At 41.3% G+C, this 18,735-nt stretch overlaps 2 protein-coding genes across 3 annotated transcripts in view; one reads left to right on the forward strand and one right to left on the reverse strand.

Annotated features, from left to right (window-relative positions):
• The window catches only part of CSNK1G1 (casein kinase 1 gamma 1), a 202,879-nt gene that overhangs the window by 140,310 nt on the left and 43,834 nt on the right, over positions 1-18,735 (reverse strand). The gene's annotated exons all lie outside the window — the stretch shown is intronic.
• LOC130679613 (transmembrane and coiled-coil domain-containing protein 5A-like) lies at positions 10,410-13,189 on the forward strand. Its single transcript, XM_057488883.1, has 3 exons — positions 10,410-11,266; positions 11,647-11,697; positions 12,334-13,189. The coding sequence occupies exons 1-3, from the start codon at positions 11,084-11,086 to the stop codon at positions 12,463-12,465; spliced, it is 366 nt and encodes a 121-aa protein (XP_057344866.1). The 5' UTR covers positions 10,410-11,083; the 3' UTR covers positions 12,466-13,189.

Here is an 18,735-nt window from a genome sequence, read left to right on the forward strand (position 1 = left end):
ACAACAATAATTCAACACCGGAAAATGAGTACTACGCAGTGAAGGATGAGCTAAGATGGAAGTATATTGCAATACAGGCTTAGTTCAGACGAGAAAAACAATCCCATATAAACAGTCTACAGTCACAATAAATGAAACTAGAGAAAGAAGAACAAATGAGGCCCAAAGTCAGCAGAAGGGCAGACATAATAAATATCAGAGCAAAAATCAATAAAATTGAGAAGAATAAAACAAAAGAAAGAATCAATGAAAGCAGAAGCTGGTTCTTTGAGAAAATAAACAAAATGGATAAAACCCCTAACCAGACTAACCAAGAAAAAAAGAGGTATACATATATAAACAGAATCAGAAATCAAAAAAGAAAAATCACTATGGATACCACAAGAATACAAAGAATTATTTTGCTAAATTATGCTAAAAAATTATGCTAAAAAATGGATAACCTAGAGGAAATGGACAATTTTCTAGAAAAATACAACATTCCAAGGCTGACTCAGGAATAAACAGAAAATCTGAACAGTTCAAGTACGAGCAACAAAAATGAATTGGTAATCAAAAAACTATCTAAGAAAAAAACCCATGGACAAGATGGCTTCACTGCTGAATTTTACGAAAACATTCAGTGCAGACCCCATAACCATCCTCCTTAAGGTTTTCCAAAAAGTAGAAGAGGAGGGAATACTTCCAAACTCATTCTATGAGGCCAGCATCACTCTAATACCAAAACCAGGCAAACACACCACAAAAAAAGAAAATTACAGACCAATATCCCTAATGAACATAGATGCAAAAACACCCAACAAAATATTAGCAAACTGAGTTCAAGAATACAACCAGAGGATCATACACCATGACCAAGTGGGATTCATCCCAGGGATGCAAGGATGGTATAACATTCGAAAATCCATCAACATCATCCACCACATCAACAAAAAGGACAAAAACCACATAATCATCTTCACAGATGCTGAAAAAGCACTTGACAAAATTCAATATCCATTCATGATAAAAACTCTCCAGAAAATGGGTAGAGAGGGCAAATACCTCGATATAATAAAGGCCATATATGACAAAACCACAGCCAACATTACACTTAACAGTGAGAAGCTGAAAGCTTTTCCTTTAAGATCGGGAACAAGACAAGGATGTCCACTCTCCCCACTTCTATTCAACATCGTGCTGGAGGTCCTAGCCACGGCAATCAGACAACACAAAGAAATAAAAGGCATCCAGATTGGCAAGGAAGAAATTAAACTGTCCCTATTTGCAGATGACATGATATTGTACATAAAAAACCCTAATGAATCCAACCAAAAACTACTAGATCTAATATCTAAATTCAAAAGTTTCAGGATACAAAATTAATACACAGAAATCTGTTGCATTCCTATATACTAATGATGAACTAGAAGAAAAGAGAAATCAGGAAAACAATTCCATTCACAGTTGCATCAAAAAGAATAAAATACCTATGAATAAGCCTAACCAAGGACGTGAAAGACCTATACTGTGAAAACTACAAGACACTCATGAGAGAAATTACAGAAGATGCCAATAAATGGAAACACATCCTGTGCTCATGGATAGGAAGAATTAATATTGTCAAAATGGCCATCCTGCCTAAAGCAAACTACAGATTCAATGCAATTCCTATCAAAATCACAACAGCATTCTTCAATGAACTCGAGCAAAAAATTCTAAAATTCATATGGAACCACAAAAGTCCCCAAATAGCCAAACCAATCCTGAGAAGGAAGAATAAAGCTGGAGGGATTATGCTCCCAAACTTTAAGCTCTACTGCAAATCCACAGTAATCAAGACAATTTGGTACTGCCACAAGATCAGACCCATACACCAAAGGAACAGACTAAAGAGCCCTGATATAAACCCAACCATATATGGTCAATTAATATATGATAAAGGAGCCATGGATATACAATGGGGAAATGACATCTTCTTCAATAGTTGGTGTTGGCAAAACTGGACAGCTATATGCAAGAGAATGAAACTGGATTATTATCTAACCCCATACACAAAAGTAAACTCAAAATGGATCAACGACCTGAATGTAAGTCATGAAACCATAAAACTCTTAGAAGAAAACATAGGCAAAAATCTCTTGAATATAAACATGAGCAACTTTTTCCTGAACGCATCTCCTCAGGCAAGGGAAACAAAAAAAAATGAACAAATAGGACTACGTCATACTAAAAACCTTCTGTACAGCAAAAGACACCATCAGCAGAACAAAAAGGCATCCTACAGTATGAGAGAATATATTTGTAAATGACATATCTGACAAGGGGTTAACATCTAAAATATCTAAAGAACTCACATGCCTCAACACCCAAAAAGCAACTAAACCTATTACAAAATGTGTGGTGGATATGAACAGACACTTCTCCAAAGAAGAAATTCAGGTGGCCAACAGGCACATGAAAAGATGCTCCACATCACTAATCATCAGGGGAAATGCAAACTAAAACCACAATGAGATATCACCTCACACCAGTTAAGATGGCCAGCATCGAAAAGACTCAGAACAACAAATGCTGGTGAGGATGCGAAGAAAGGGGAACGCTCCTACACTGCTGGTAGGAATGTAAGCTAGTTCAACCATTGAGGAAAGCAATACGGAGGTTCCTCAAAAAACTAAATATAGAAATACCATTTGATCCAGGAATTCCACCCCTAGGAATATACCCAAAGAATATAATTTCTCAGTCTCAAAAAGACATATGCAGCCCTATGTTTACTGCAGCACTATTTGCAAAAGCCAAGATATGGAAGCAACCTAAGTGTCCATCAGCAGATGAATGGATAAACAAGAGGTGGTACATATACACAATGGAATACTATTCAGCCATAAGAAAGAAACAAACCCTGCCATTCGCAACAACTTGGATGGAGCCGGAGGATATTATGCTCAGTGAAATAAGCCAGGCAGAGAAAGACAAGTACCAAATGATTTCCGTCATTTGTGGAGTATAACAACAAAGCAAAACTAAAGGAACAAAACAGCAACAGACTTACAGACTCCAAGCAGGGACTAGTGGTAACCAAGGGGAGGAATGAGGAAGGGTGAGTGGGAATGGAGGGAGAAGGGGATTGAGGGGTATTATGATTGGCACACATGGTGTAGGGGGGATCATGAGGAAGACAGCTGAGCACAGAGAAGACGAGTAGTGACTCTGTGGCATCTTACTACACTGATGGGCAGTGACTGCAATGGGGTATATGGGGGACACGATAATATGGGTGAATGTAACAACCACATTGTTTATAATGCGAAACCTTTTAAGGGTGTATATCAATAATACCTTAATAAAAAAAAAAACACTCTCAATGGCAACTTTGGCAGAAATTGTTCACCAAGAAGGTTTAATATTGCCTGTATAAGCCAAAGAGAGAATAAATAATATGAAAGGGGAAAATATTCCAATGTACAATATCCAATAGGGAAGAAAAATGCATGATAAAAACTTGAGCCTCATAAGGGTGGAGGAAAAAGAAAAGGGGCATTACGATTAGCATGTATAATGTGGTGGGGGTGGCTACGGGAGGGCGGTACAGCAGAGAAAAGACAAGTAGTGATTCTACAGCATCTTACTAAGCTGATGGACAGTGACAGTAATGGGGATTGTGGGGGGTACTTGGTGAAGGGGGCAGCCTAGTAAACATAATGGCCTGCATGTAATTGTAGATTAATGATAACAAAATAAAAACAATCAAACAAAAAAGATAAGCAGATGTGCATTGAGGTTACCAGGAAATAAGGAACAAATTGTAAAAAAAAAAAACCAAAAAACACTTGAGCCTCCATTCCAAATAGAAACATAATAGCAACAAAACATTTATTGTCTCTCTTCTCTTTATTTTCCTCACATGTAAAATTAAAAGCTGATATATTAAAAGACATTCAAAAATGGTAAAAATATAAATACATATCTGACAGTTTGGTTGTATCTAAAAAATGTAATGACTATATAAATCTATTCTTTGGAGTGCTTTTATTTGGGGGAAGGGTGGGGAAATAGCCTGAATGCTCATCACAGGTAAACATTTGTTGAATACCTCTTGTAGGCTGAGTTGTGTCCTAGTAAAATTCCTATACTGCAGTCCTTATTCCTAGTACTCAGAATGTGACTGTATTTGGAGTTAAGGTCTTTAAAGAGGTAATTACTTTAAAATGAGGTCATGAAGGAGGGCCATAATCCTCTATGACGGTGTCATTTTCTTTTTCGTTTGATTTTTATACTTGATTTGTATGTGAATCCCACATTTCTCCCTTATTATTATTGTTTTTTAAATAAAATGCTGAAGTGGTAGGTAGATGCAAGATAAAGGTAGAAAATATAACTTAGTGCTGTAAGAGGGCAAATGTAGATGATCAGGTCTGTGCCTATAGACTAAGTATTAATCCAAGCTAGACAAGGGCAACAAAACATCCACGGATGCAGAAGATTTCTCTCAAAACAGGGGGGGTGAGGTTCTAAGCCTCACCTCTGTTGATCCCAAATTTCTATGATGGGTGTCATTTTAAGAAGAGGAAATAAGGATACAGACACACACAGGGATGCCTCTGTGAGGACACAGGGGAGAACACGGCCATCTGCAAGCCAAGGAAAGGGGCCTCAGGGGAAACCAGCTTTGCCAGCACCTTGCCTCATAGCCTCCAAGACTGTAAGGAAATAAACTTGTGTTGTTTAAGCCACCCAGTGTGTAGCACTTTGTTACAGCAGCCCTAGAAAATTAATACAGAGCACTCTCCTGGCACTCCAGGGGAGACAGATACGTACACAGACAAACAGGTAAGGGTGTGGAGGAGCAAATTATGAAGACTACCAACTTAGCAGAATTTCATGTGCTGATTGAAATGTTATAGACTATGTAAAAACCTGGAAAGTGTTTATGAAAAATATTAAGTGAGAAGGCAAACAACAGTATTATCTATTCTATGATAACTACAAAAGATGGTTTGTCAATAGGAAAAATAGAAGAAAACTTGTAAAAATACAGGGTTTTGCTGAGGTGAGATCCTTGATGAGTTTTCATTTTTAAAATAATTTATGCTATTATAACAGCAATACAATGAATTATAAAAGAAAATACACACACATTTTGCCAGTTCAAACCACCATAGTTGTTTATTGGATAGTAAATAATGGCAGAATGAACTAATGGTACATTCCTTATTTTTCTTAACATTTCAGTCCAGTTCAAATTTCTGCTTTTGAGAAAAGCTATTCTGAGTATTTCAAAAGGGAATTCAAAGAGGTTTTATGAGCCTAAAGATTGCACAAAAATAGTAACTAAAAATAGGTAAGGACATAAGGAAAATCATGTATTTGATTCTATATTCGAAAAACAATGATCTACTATAGAACAATGACGTTCTAGAGTCTTGCGCAGTCATGAGCCTCAAAACCAGGCTCATCTATAAACACACACAAGCAGAATCTGCGGAAGTGAAACGACAGGTGAGTCAGCAGGAAGGGCCGGGGCCCAGGCAGCCGCGTCCAGGGCTCGGGCACCTGGCCTGCCCCCTCACAGCAGCAGGGAGAGGGCCAGGCAAACAGATCCTGGGTGCCCAGCCTGGAAGAGGAGGGGATGTTTTCACAACAGACTGCCACGCCAAGGCCAGAGTTCCCGGCCACAACGCAGCACAGTCTGATGTGTCCCAGTGACTCTTCTGCACAGGGCCCAGCACGGCTTGAAAAAAGTTACAAGGTGAAAACAGCTGCTCTAATGCTGCACTGGGTGTTAATCAAGCCACCTCTCCAACAGCAGCAATGCTTACATCAAGGACCTTAATTTGCCCCCAAGACCCTGTTTCTACCTCGATTTAGCAATTCTCACTAATAGCAGTCTGTTGTCCTCGTCCCACACAAGGTCCCAAGCTTTGGGGTTCTGCTGCCCCTACAGGTTTGCCTTTGGTAGCCCCTCCAGGAGAAAAGCTCCCCAGGAAGGAGACAGAGCTTTATTTTTATCCCAGTGAAAGTCCCTATCCAATCCATTAGTCGCTACGATAACCTTGGTCCAGGGCATTTCCTGGAAAAGCTATATAACCAGCTGGGATTAATGAACATTGGCCTGAATTGTTACTTAATTACTCTTCTGTGTACAGCTTCATAAAGGGAGACGGTAATGGGGGTCATCAGAGGCCGTTAATTTTACAAATAGTTTGTTAGAAACTACAGTATGTTAAGAAGTCACTCTGGCCCACAAATCAACTCAATACAGTCCTGAAGTAGAGATTCAAAACTTCCCAGGTTTCCTCGACTTATGCGAACAGTTACAAACTGTACAGAATGTGGCCAGAGTGTACAGACTCATGTATGCAGGAACATACTCTTTACAATAGGGCAGTTGATTTTATCTTCCCCTCTCCCTGCTCTGACTGAAGTTGGCAGAAAATACAATGGGGCCAACTCGAGGTATCATGGACTTTTCCCAGTTAAAAATCTCTATGGGCAATTTCTCAGTATTTTTTGGACAGATTCTCCCTCTCCCGAGTTCTCTTTTTTCCCAGAATAGTGGCAGCTGCAGGAAAAGCTACGTATCCTCTAAGCAGCAAAGGAGGAGCTTTGCGTCCTCACGCCGCCTGCTGGTGCCCTGGGCCTGCTGGCCCTTCGGCTGCGTGCTGGTCCATGCTTCTGCTGGCCATGGGCCTTGTTTGCTACTGCCCTTGCTCGTGAGGCCTGAGGATTCTGTGTTCACCTCAGCACAACCTAAAGTTTCCTTCCCATTGATCAGGCCTCTTGACACATCTACACCACACTTCTGGGTCTGGCAATGCTCAGTGCGTTCTCTGCACCACCCTATTTAAAACTTCAATTCCCTCCCACGTAAACAGTCCTCACTGAATTTCCTCTCACCCTCTTCACCTATGTTTCTTCATAGCATTCTTCTTTTTTATCATAAAAAATAAAATAAATGTACTAATTTATTGCGTTGTGTTACCCCTCCCGCCCTCACATACACACCCTGTAATGTAAACTCCGTGATGGCAGGTGTTCGGGCTGTTCTGTTCACTCTGTCTCCCCCATGCTTAGAACAGTGCCTGGCATCCATAAGCGCTCTTCTGATGTTTCAGTGTGTGTCAGATGAATGAGCGGTTATGGGATCAGACTGCTGCCTTAGGACCCAGGTTCCCATAGCCACACTCGGGCAGAGAGGAAGCTCAAACTGCGAGAAAAATAAAACACAGGGACCATCCCTTCATACTACCCAGGAATCACAACCATTGAACTGACCACCACCAAACGGAAGACTCGGCCATAAAACACACGCACCCATCTAGCCTTGGAACTCTGCATGAATGACCATTGTCACCCACCCCACTGTGACACGCTGCCCCACCCGTCCTGTCAATAGCAGAGTCCTGACCCTTTGGAAGGTTCTGACACTCTACTGGTTGGTTCCAGTGGGGAAAGATTAGACTTCAGAAGCTGAGCGACTAAGGTAGAATCAGGAAGCCATTTACAGGAGGGGGACAGAGTTTATTGAAGAATTGGAGAAAAAAAGTAATCTAAGGTACAGAATGAACCAAATCATCTACTTCTGCTTGGTTTTTCTGAGCCCTATTTAATACTAAATACCTTAATATCTGAAGATCCTTACAGAGTCCCGACTGCAGGTCAGAAAGATTACTTTTCAGGGCGGTCATGCACCTACATTCATGCCCACGGGGCCTTAAGGAAAGCAGCCGGGCACGGAGCAAAAACGGACTTCAGAGGAATGGATGACCTCTATTGATTCTAATTACCTGGAGCAAAGTTTGAAAGGGTTCTTGTTCTAGAGAACCATCTCCGCATGTACCCACTAGAAGGACACACATTGAATTTTCCAGCATTATCCCTGTATCCTCACTGTATCCTTACCTGAGGTACAGTCAGATCAGGGACAGAAGAATCAAAGGGCTGGGTTTTGTCATGGCCAAAACCTGGGGGGTTGGAGGGAGGAAATCAGTTGACTTAATTTTGTCCCTATCCTTTGGGACTCTTGGCGAGTTACTCTGTGTTTCACAAATGGACCCATTTCCCCAATGCGTCCAATACATGTCTGCTGGTATTTTAGGGAATCTACATTGGAAGAACCTGAGGAGGATCAGCTAGATCACAAGTAAGTATCATGATTATGCAAAGCCACATCCAAGGACCAAGGTGTGAAGCAGGTCTGCTCTTCATGACTTCCCTCATCTTCCCCCTCCCTTCCTCCTACACACCTGTCTATCCAACCCCTGCATGTCACCCACCCCACTGTGACACGCTGCCCCACCCGTCCTGTCAATAGCAGAGTCCTGACCCTTTGGAAGGTTCTGACACTCTACTGGTTGGTTCCAGTGGGGAAAGATTAGACTTCAGAAGCTGAGCGACTAAGGTAGAATCAGGAAGCCATTTACAGAAGGCGGACAGAGTTTATTGAAGAATTTGAGAAAAAAAGGAAACTAAGGTACAGAATGAACCAAATCATCTACTTCTGCTTGGTTTTTCTGAGCCCTATTTAATACTAAATACCTTAATATCTGAAGATCCTTACAGAGTCCCGGCTAGAGGTCAGAAAGATTACTTTTCAGGGTGGTCATGCACATACATTCATGCCCATGGGGCCTTAAGGAAAGCACCCGGGCACGGAGCAAAAGACTTCAGAGGAATGGATGATCTTTATTGATTCTAATTACCTGGAGCAAAGTTTGAAAGGGTTCTTGTTCTAGAGAACCATCTCTGCATATACCAATCTAGCCTTGAAACTCTGCATGAATGACCATTGTCACCCACCCCACTATGACATGCTGCCCCACCCATCCTATGTCAATAGCAGAGTCCTGACCCTTTGGAAGGTTCTGACACTCTACTGGTTGGTTCCAGTGGGGAAAGATTAGACTTCAGAAGCTGAGTGACTAAGGTAGAATCAGGAACCCATTTACGGAAGGGGGACAGAGTTTATTGAAGAATTGGAGAAAAAAAGTAATCTAAGGTACAGAATGAACCAAATTATCTACTTCTGCTTGGTTTTTCTGAGCCCTGTTTAATTCTAAAGATCTTAATATCTGAAGATCCCTACAGAGTCCCGACTGCAGGTCAGAAAGATTACTTTTCAGGGCGGTCATGCACCAACATTCATGCCCACGGGGCCTTAAGGAAAGCAGCTGGGCACGGAGCAAAAAAGGGACTTCAGAGGAATGGATGACCTTTACTGATTCTAATTACCTGGAGCAAAGTTTGAAAGGGTTCTTGTTCTAGAGAACCATCTCCGCATGTACCCACTAGAAGGACACACATTGAATTTTCCAGCATTATCCCTGTATCCTCACTGTATCCTTAGCTGAGGTACAGTCAGATCAGGGACAGAAGAATCAAAGGGCTGGGTTTTGTCATGGCCAAAACCTGGGGGGTTGGAGGGAGGAAATCAGTTGACTTAATTTTGTCCCTATCCTTTGGGACTCTTGGCGAGTTACTCTGTGTTTCACAAATGGACCCATTTCCCCAATTCATCCAATACATCTCTGCTGGTATTTTAGGGAATCTACAATGGAAGAACCCGAGGAGGATCAGCTAGATCGCGAGTAAGTATCACGATTATGCAAAGCCACATCCAAGGACCAAGGTGTGAAGCAGGTCTGCTCTTCATGACTTCCCTCATCTCCCCCCTACTCCCTACTACGCACCTGTCTATCCAACCCCCTGCGGACACCACCCCAAGCACTCCATGTCCCCCTGAAGTGACAAGTGTTGTAAATCCTGCATCCAATCAGCCCTTCAAAGGAAGGACTTACTTTGCCAAAATCATCCCTCACTCCGACTCAAAACAAAAGACCTCTCCCTCACACTTTATTCCCAGTTAATCTTTCAAAGAGAAACCAATTAAGTGACACACAACAAAAAGAAAAAGTTATTGAGAGCTTCCCATTTGCCAGGTACCCTTTCTAAACCACTGAGGTGTTACCATTATTACATTGAAATTTACTTCAAAAAAGATGTCTGTATTCTTGAAAGTGAATGCCTGGATCATATCTCTGTGTACTCGGTGGAGTAACTCCCATGGTAGATTCTCAAGCTTTGTAGCAGGCAATGGACATGGTTTGAGATGGGAGGAGGGAGGGAGAAACAGAAGCCCCATCTGCTGGTGGAGAGCTCTTGCGGCATAAGGCAGGAACCAACTCTAAGTGATGTGCCAGGTGCCTGGATGAAAATAACTCAATGGAAGTGTATTTCATGAGCAGATTTTGTGCACCATTTGCCTGAGAAACCATTCTTTCCAATACAAGAGGCTATTAAGGAAACAAACTTCTCCTGGAACCAGGGAGGAGGTGTACTATTATATTGAGCACTTTGATCAAGAAAGCCTGGGAAAACCCTCTCTTGCTCACTGAGTCGAGAATTACTGAATCAAACTGTAAGGGCATGATTAAGAAATACAATTTCCTATGAAAAAGGAAAGGTGTGCTCCCAGAAACAGCCAGGTTGTTGAATTACATGTCTCCTAGATATCCCTTCTGGCCCAAAGATCCCTGACCCTGAGATAACTGGCCCTTGTTCCTTTCGTGGGCTGAATCTATAGGTCAGAGGAGGTGGAGATCTTAAGACTGACCCGGTCAAACAGAAACATTCACTGTTTGAACATGGACCTTGAAAGAGACCTCGAAAGAATAGATAAAGCAAATCAGGAACTTCTTCTCAAAATCCACCAGAAAGAAGATGACATACAGAGGTGAGTGCTGGGTTTTCTTGAGGGACGTTCCCAATCAAGGGGATGGGATAGAGGAGAAGAGACAAACCTGAATTTTCCTACTTGCTCTAGAGACCTATATCTTATGTAGCAGTTTCTTCTTCATTCTTTGGCATTTTCTGTGGCTCAAACCCTGAATTATAGCAAGTTTCAAAGAGATTCTTAAAAGATTGGATGATATTCACCTGAGCTGAAAGAACACTAGGGTGTTTGACTTAGGACTCAGGTCAAACTTTGAAGTGAATTTTTTCCCAACTTTGAAGTGACTATGATGGTAAGGACCCAGGAAAAATGGGTTTCGAACTTGAGAGCCATATTTACTGACACTGAAGTAACCCTTAAAACTGATAGATGTGTTTCTCCAGTTCTGAAGCTGTCTGTTCCTCACACTATGTGCTTGTGTCGTTCAGGCTGGAAAGTGAGATCACCCAGACTCAAGACCTGACAGAAGACGATGACTGGGAGAAGGAGAATAGTACCACCGTGGAAAGGGAAGGAACGCTGCAAGACCTGGAAGAAGAAATAGCCAGACTTGTAAGCAAGAAGCTAGGAAGAGCCATCTCATAGGTTTTATTCCTCAGCTTGTCTCTCATTAGTCATCAGAGAAGCTAGTCTCCTCTTTTTTACATGCAAAGAATAGTCAAAGACGTCATGGTAAAATATGTGTCAGTGGCACAGTTTCTTTGGTAATATTTAATATTGGGAAGCCCTGCATGTGGGCATGTCTATCCTGGTGAGCTGGTATATACATATATATGTGGAAATCAAACCACAGGTCCTTGACCTGACAGTATGCAGTGAGGTAGGGTTACTGCAGGGAAAAAGCACCCGGTGAAAGGGAGAACAATCAGCTGAATAAAGATGGGTGGCAGCAGGGAGATCCACACCTATGCTCTGCTTCTTTCTCTCAACAGGAAAGGAAAAATGAGACTCTGGGGCACGGTATAAGAGAACTTCAAAAAAAGGTGGGTTGGGGCTCTAGTTTTCCCCACGTTCCCCGCAGCGGCTTCAGTTGTCAAAGACACAAGGGAGGGAAAATGATCCTAGAGGATCCCACGTGTCAGAAAAGTTTGTGCTGGGGGCGCGTTCTACCCCTGCCCCACTCTCCTGAGGCTGGGCCTCGTACCTGAATGCCATGGGCTCCCCCTGCGAGCGTGAGGTGAAGGGAGTGGGTGCGACATTTGGGCTATCTGGTGAGCCCATGGGTTTTTCATTCTATCACAAGAAAATGGAATCCACTGACACTTTGTTGGAAGGTGAAAGCTTAATTTTATTTTCAACAGAGACTTTTAAAAATACTTAAATCCCAAGGGCTTCCCCTTTCCTTATCCAGGCATTCACTCTACGTCCACTCCTGCTCAAAATACAGTGGGTTTCCTATGATCGCCCTACTTTCTGACCCACGCCTGCAGCCCTCTGTAGCCCGGAATGGCATAGGGTTCAGGGAAGTACTCCTGCTTGTGCAGACTCTAGCTTTGGTGGCCAAAACTAGTGAGAAGAAGGCCATGTTATTGGCTCTACACACAAAACAGTGTGTTTGTCTTCTAGTATTTTTATTTGATGCATTTTTATTTGAAATATGTATTTATTTAAAATCATAGCTTACAAGGAAATCGCAGAAGGCAACCAAGTGTGAACAAGGCCATCTAAAGGGACCACTAGAAGACTCAAAGGTAAATGAAAAAGCAATCTTGAGTGGGTTTGGGTTACATAACCAGGAAACAAGCTTTTAAGTGGAAACAACTATCAAAACTGGGATAAATTCTTTGTAGTTTTAGCCCATGTCAGACTTAAGCCTAGACTACTGAGTACTGAATTCTTTTCTGCCCTTGGTAAGGAATTTCACTCTGAAGCCATATATATTGTTCCTCTTCCTTCAGGAAGAGCAGAACACAATTTCACAATGCATACATAACACTGAAGTCCCTAGTTTATATCCTGGTCCCAGCACTTAGTGAGGTATATGAAGTTAGGCAATTTAATCAGCCCCTTCCAGCCTCAGTTTGAAAACTGAATGAAATTGTGTATTTTTAAAACTCTTTCCTTTTTTTGATGAGTAAAACCTTGAAACATCACATATTTAACGTGATTATTTAAAAGTCTAGCTGAGGCAAATGTATGAATTCATAGAGCAGAGCTAGGATTTGTCAATCTACTGTGTGCTAGGTAATTTACACACTCTATCACTGACTCCCATCCAGAAAAGGATTCATTCAATTTATCACTCAAATATTTAGTGACCTCCACCTGCTGAGTGCATCATCAGACATTGCTAAGCGTTTCTTTAATTGTGTTCAAAGATAAAAACCTGGGCACAACCACAATCCATCTGATCAAAGATGGAAAAAGGTGGACTTATTTTTTTATTCAGAAGGCAGGTAAAATTCTTACTTGATACTTTCTGTAGAATTCCATCTTGCCCTTGCCTTATTTCTCTTTAGCTTCTTAAGCTGACTCTTAAGCCCATACTACGTCTGTGCAGCCCCTGCAGATAAGGACACACTGAAAATAGAAATAGAAAGTGAAAAACAGAGAATTACTTCCGTATTTCCTGTCAGCCAAATTAATACTGATGGCCACAAACAGGAAGTCCAAAGCCACCAAAACAGCTTGCTTGGCCATGCCTGTCCAGGAAATGTATCTGGAAAGGAAGAAATGTGGAGCCTGCATGTGCTTCAGGATAAACTTGGGGCTCAGATTAGAAAGGCTTATGAAGCCCCTTGACTAGCCTTGCCATATAACTAACTGCATTGGCTTCCTTCTGCTCAAAACAAGTTTTCTTGACAGCAGCCCAGCAGAGCCCACGGCAAGGCTTTAAGTCTCGTGATGCTGTGTTACCTCAGCTGAGCAGAAAGACTATAGGTAGTTCCACGTATTGTCAGAACAATGGCCATTATTTTCCCAGAAGCTATTAGCCCACCTCCAAAGAACTCTAAAGCATTACTGACCCTTTAAGTCACTCCCATTTGCCTACATGTGTTGTAGAATTCTCAAGTGATTTCTCTAATTCTATGAAATACACAGCATCTCTTGCTTCTGTTCTTACATCCTGGCAATCAGCTCATCAGTTTAATGGTATGCCTGCTGCGCCTCTGAAAATACAGCCCTTAGACACATTTGGCTCTCTGGCCCTCGGTATAATTGACTGAAGAGAAAAGGAACCGTTAGAAGTCTTCAGATGTGAAACAATGGTACTAGATCAAAGTGGGAACAGTAGAGCTAAAAGTGGAAGGAAGGAAAAACGCAGGCTTGTCTGCTCTAACTAGGGAATAGAGCCCAAGCACATCTATTCCTCTGTTACTATTACCCTTCTGCGAGCCACCGTAAGCCCTTGCCTGGATGCCAAATCAGCCTCTTAGTCTTCCTGCTTCTGCTCTTACCCTTAACCTACTTTTCACACCTAGAAAAGACTTACTCTTTAAAAACACAGATCAGATTATGTCCTTACTACTTCGAGTTCACACCTGGCTTCTCACTGCAATTAAAATAAAGAACCAAACTCTAGAAGCAACAAGGCCCTACACAATCTCATCCATGTCAACCTTTCCCCACCTCATCTCCTCCTCACCAGGTGTTTCCCCGCGCTCCAGCCACATAACTTCCACATACACACTACATATGTGCTCTTACACAGTCCTGGCTCTTGCTGCAACCCTGCATGGGACATATTTCTTCCAGATCTCCATTTGGCTAATATTTACCATTTAGAGTTCAACCCAGTATCATCTCATCAGACAGGACTTCACCTATGATAGCTCTCATGCCATCGCTGTCACTACATTTCTGTTTGTATTTCTTTCATAGCATTTATCATTATCATGTTGACTTATCTGTTAATGTCCCCAAGTAGAATGTCAGCTCTGTGAGGCAGAGACTCTGCCTGTCAATCCTGTTCACCACTGTATCCTTTCTACTCTCATGGCCCTCTGCCCATCACTCCAACATAGCCACCAATATAGAATAGGCTTTCATCAAATAAGGAAGGAAAAGAAAGAAGAAGAAATACGGGGAGCAAAAAAGGAGTGAGTAGTAAGTATATAAAAGGAAAAAGAAGAGTGAAGTTTTTCAAGATTGATGTTTTCCCTAAGAGGAACAGCTAAGAAGGAAGGAAGCTAAGAATTATAGTTTAAGTGTGAGTGGAGCCCTGATGAATGCCAAAGGCTTGGGAGTGTAGAAGGGCAGGGTCACCAGAAGGACGCTGCATGGTTTGACTCTCCTCCATTAAAAAGACATCTCATATCATACCTGACGCACGTCAACCACCTGTAAGATAACCTTTGAGACAGCATTTCAGAATGGAAGCCTGCTTGCACCTTGAGTTACCCATCTCCTTCCCTTTCTGTAGGTTAAGATACAACAGCTGGAAGCTTCCTGTGCTGACCAAGAGAAGGAACTGGCCAAGGTGATGGTAGTCATTTCAGTATTACTTCTCCCAGAGGAAGGAAAAGTTGATGTTCAGTTAGATGATGCAATACATTCTGCAAATGATTTAGTTATATACAATAAGGCTCCAGATCCAGAACCATTATGGGGTTGAGGAGGGGATGAAGGAAAGGAAGATAAATGCAGTCTCCTAGGTTTCCTTCTCTTCAATAATTTTTACAGGATATGTTCTGTATCTGTATCTTCAACAAATTAGTATCTATTCTTCTCCCAACTGTCCCAAAATAAAATCCCCCCCCCCCAAATAAAGCTTATCTATCCTCAAAAAAAAAAAAAATCAGTTCATATATACAGCAAAAACATATTTAGAACAATTAGAAAACTACATTTATGTATTCATATTTGAACTGACTGTTTATAGTTCATAATGCATGAGCAAAACCAAAAGTTTCTGTGATGACTGCCCTTGTACTGTTCACCATGTAACTTATTCACTATGTAAGAATTTGTTCTCCATGTAAGAACTTGTTCGTTATGCTTCAGAAGATTGGAGACTGACGAAAATTAGGCTTGGGGTGGATTAATGATTGTGCATTGAGCATTGACTCCCCTATACAGAATTTTATTGTTGTTAACAACCATTTGATCAATAAAAATGAGAGATGCCCTAACAACAACAACCAAGAAAAAGTACACACTTCCAATTGTAAAATAAATAAGCAACCGGGATGTAATGTATAGCATAAGGAATATAGTCAAAATATTGTAACAACTTGGTATGGTGATAGCTGGTACTTAGAATTATCATGTATATAAATGTTGAATCACTGTGTTGTACACCTGAAACTAATGTAATGTAATACTGTGTGTCAACTACCCTTCAATAAAAAATAATTATCTAAAAAAAAAAAAAAAAAAAAAAAAAAAAAAAGAAAACTACATTTAGGGTCTGGGATTTAGGAGGAAACAAGTATACTCTTGTTCTTAGAGAAATTTCCTGAAAGAAATTTGACTGAATTTTGGTTTCCCAGATAAAGGAAGACTATGCACATGTGGCCCAGCTCTGCAAAGATCAGGTCTTCTGCATTAAGGTACAGTTTCTCGGTAATGGGACAGAGGAGGGTTTGTAAGGTACAGGATAATATGAAACCAGGCTTTTCAAAGAACACTATCTAGGACAATATTAACTCTTCAAAGTGGCATTACAAAGGGACTTTGGGTCCCTGACAACCCACCACCAATATCATTCCATTACAGCCCTGGTCTCCTGACCTCTGTGCTCTTAAATTCATAACGAGCACTGCTCCTTTCGTGACGCCAATCACCCAGGGACCTGCCTGGGAAGGTAGGAAGTGCAGCGAGTGACCAGGAGTGGTGGTGGGTGTGGGGGCTGGAGAAGGAGACCAGGCATTCATGTTACCACGTAATAATACATGCTGCTTATGATTAGAAAAAGCGTAAGGCTTCTAATTAGTGACTGTGGTTTCTTTTATTTCTCTTGGAAGAAGTACCAGGAAACTCGGAGGAAAATAGAAGAAGAAGCAGAGACTCGGCTCCTTGAGACAGAAGTGTGAGTTTTGGCAAAAAAAGGAACTTCTTGGTTTTAGTGGTGACTCCATCTCAGCCTGGGTCAGAGCAAACATTCCTCTGACCAATTCCTACTTGGGACTGAGTGAGCCCCAACACCACATCTCTCTCCCTCCTGTTAGTGATTGTTTGACTCCCACTAAACCACATCAACTTTAAAATGCAGGTCCTTCTTCCATCCTTCTTAAAAAAACCACAGAAACACATCTCCCTTCATGCTTTTATCACATTTTCAATTACTCAGGTTTATATTAAGGGCAGGAACATCTGATTTTAAAAGGGCTGGTGGTCAGGCACTCTGATGAGTAGGACATTCCTACTTGCACAGAAAAGCCCTTTAATCTAATACCACCCTCATTCCCCCAAAAACATAGAGACTAAGCCATGTAAGACAGGCACGAAACTAACCTCTGGACACACGAAGGCCACCATATTACAAAACTCAAACTGTACGCTATATTAACTACTAAACTATGATCATTAAAGGTTCGAAATGGTAAGACAAAAGCCCCTCCTTTCTGAGTTTGTCTAGAATTGAAATGGTGAGAAAACAAAGTCAAAAATCTCACTCCCATTTCTTGGCCCCTTTTTAGAAGTTACATCTTAACTTAGTCAAGAAGTACTTACATTTATTAAATATTTGAGAATCTTGGGATCGAGGTAAAGAGACCCAAACTTCATACCGCCTCTAAATAGCCCTGGTGTGCATTGTGGCCTGGGAGGGCCACAGGGTACCAGCTCTTGGAATTCTGAAGGATACCTTCAAGTTTCCTGAGAGCCTCCTTGAACATTAAGTATGGCTTCAGTGCTAAGCTAAGTTTCTAGAACAGAGCTGCCCAGTAAAACTTTGTGCCATCCAATAAGTAGCCAATGGCCACCTACTGAGTACCTGAAACATGGTTAGTGTGACTGAGGAACTGATTTTTTTTAATTTAATTAATTTTAATGTTCATAGGTACATGTAGCCACTGACTTCCATAGTGGACAGCACAGCTTTAGAATGTAAAACTTTTAAAATAATCATTATGTAGTATGAATATTTGAGTGTACTTTATCCAATCCCTATCTTGGTTCATTTCCCCCTAGATCAAAAGTCCTGAGCATGAACTCTGAAAAAAAATATAACAGCCAAGATAATAAGGTGAGTGTTCCACCCTGTCTCCTCTCACTCAGTGCCACTGCCTGTCAGAGTTTCCAAAACACTATAAGCCATGAAAGATACACAAATCTTCCCATGTGCATTTTCCAAGATGAGTACTAGATGTAATTTCAAAGCATTCCAACGTAAAACCTGAAACAAAGAAGACATGTAAACAACATGTCCTCGTAGAAACTAGTCTAAGACCTAAGAAGGTTCAGAATGCATGGAAGAAGGAACATTAACTGAAGGTATGCTCTACAGAGAAGAGGCTAATATATGACACATACACCACACTGCCCACCTCCTGCAATCACAGAACTCTTTTCAGATGATCCCAACATGGTCCCGAATCTTTCAAAACACAGAGCACCAGGGTTATCTGTCACTATCTGATCAGTGATGCCGCATGAGTTAACATAAGAAGTCATCACTTCTTTATGACAAAGCTCCAAGACTGTTCATATTTAACATCGTGATGTCACCAGCACATATGCAAAGGTCAGAAGGACATAGAATTGGATGCAGAGCATCACGGCTCTTTGCCTGTTTGGCATTTTGGGGCAGCAAGTTCACAGAGCTAAAAGCTAAACTTTTACTTACTTTATTTTTGTAATGTATATTGGTTTTACAGGCAAGGTTGACATTCACCAGAAATTTTTTGGCATGAAATATATGATCTTTATAACCTCAAAAAAAAAGAAGTCTTCTTTTCCTAAAAAGCAAACATCAATAATCCAGCATTGTCCCTGGGGTCATCCAGATGTTTGGGTATATGTCAGACATGCCCACAGTGACCATGACTCCAATTGTCCTGAGCAGGTTATTCTGGCCCCTCTCTTCCATATTCCACTCAGCAAAAAAATTAACTGGACCCTGAAATTAACTGAACTCC

The sequence above is a fragment of the Manis pentadactyla genome, chromosome 11, assembly GCF_030020395.1.
Source record: "Manis pentadactyla isolate mManPen7 chromosome 11, mManPen7.hap1, whole genome shotgun sequence".
Classification (NCBI taxonomy): domain Eukaryota; kingdom Metazoa; phylum Chordata; class Mammalia; order Pholidota; family Manidae; genus Manis; species Manis pentadactyla.

Excerpts from the sequence above, each read along its gene's own strand:
- LOC130679613 (XM_057488883.1), top strand. The coding sequence starts at position 11,084 with ATGTGTTTCTCCAGTTCTGAAGCTGTCTGTTCCTCACACTATGTGCTT. Across the intron at positions 11,267-11,646 it reads AAGAAGAAATAGCCAGACTT|GAAAGGAAAAATGAGACTCT; the intron begins GTAAGCAAGAAG and ends TTCTCTCAACAG. Across the intron at positions 11,698-12,333 it reads TAAGAGAACTTCAAAAAAAG|CTTACAAGGAAATCGCAGAA; the intron begins GTGGGTTGGGGC and ends TTAAAATCATAG.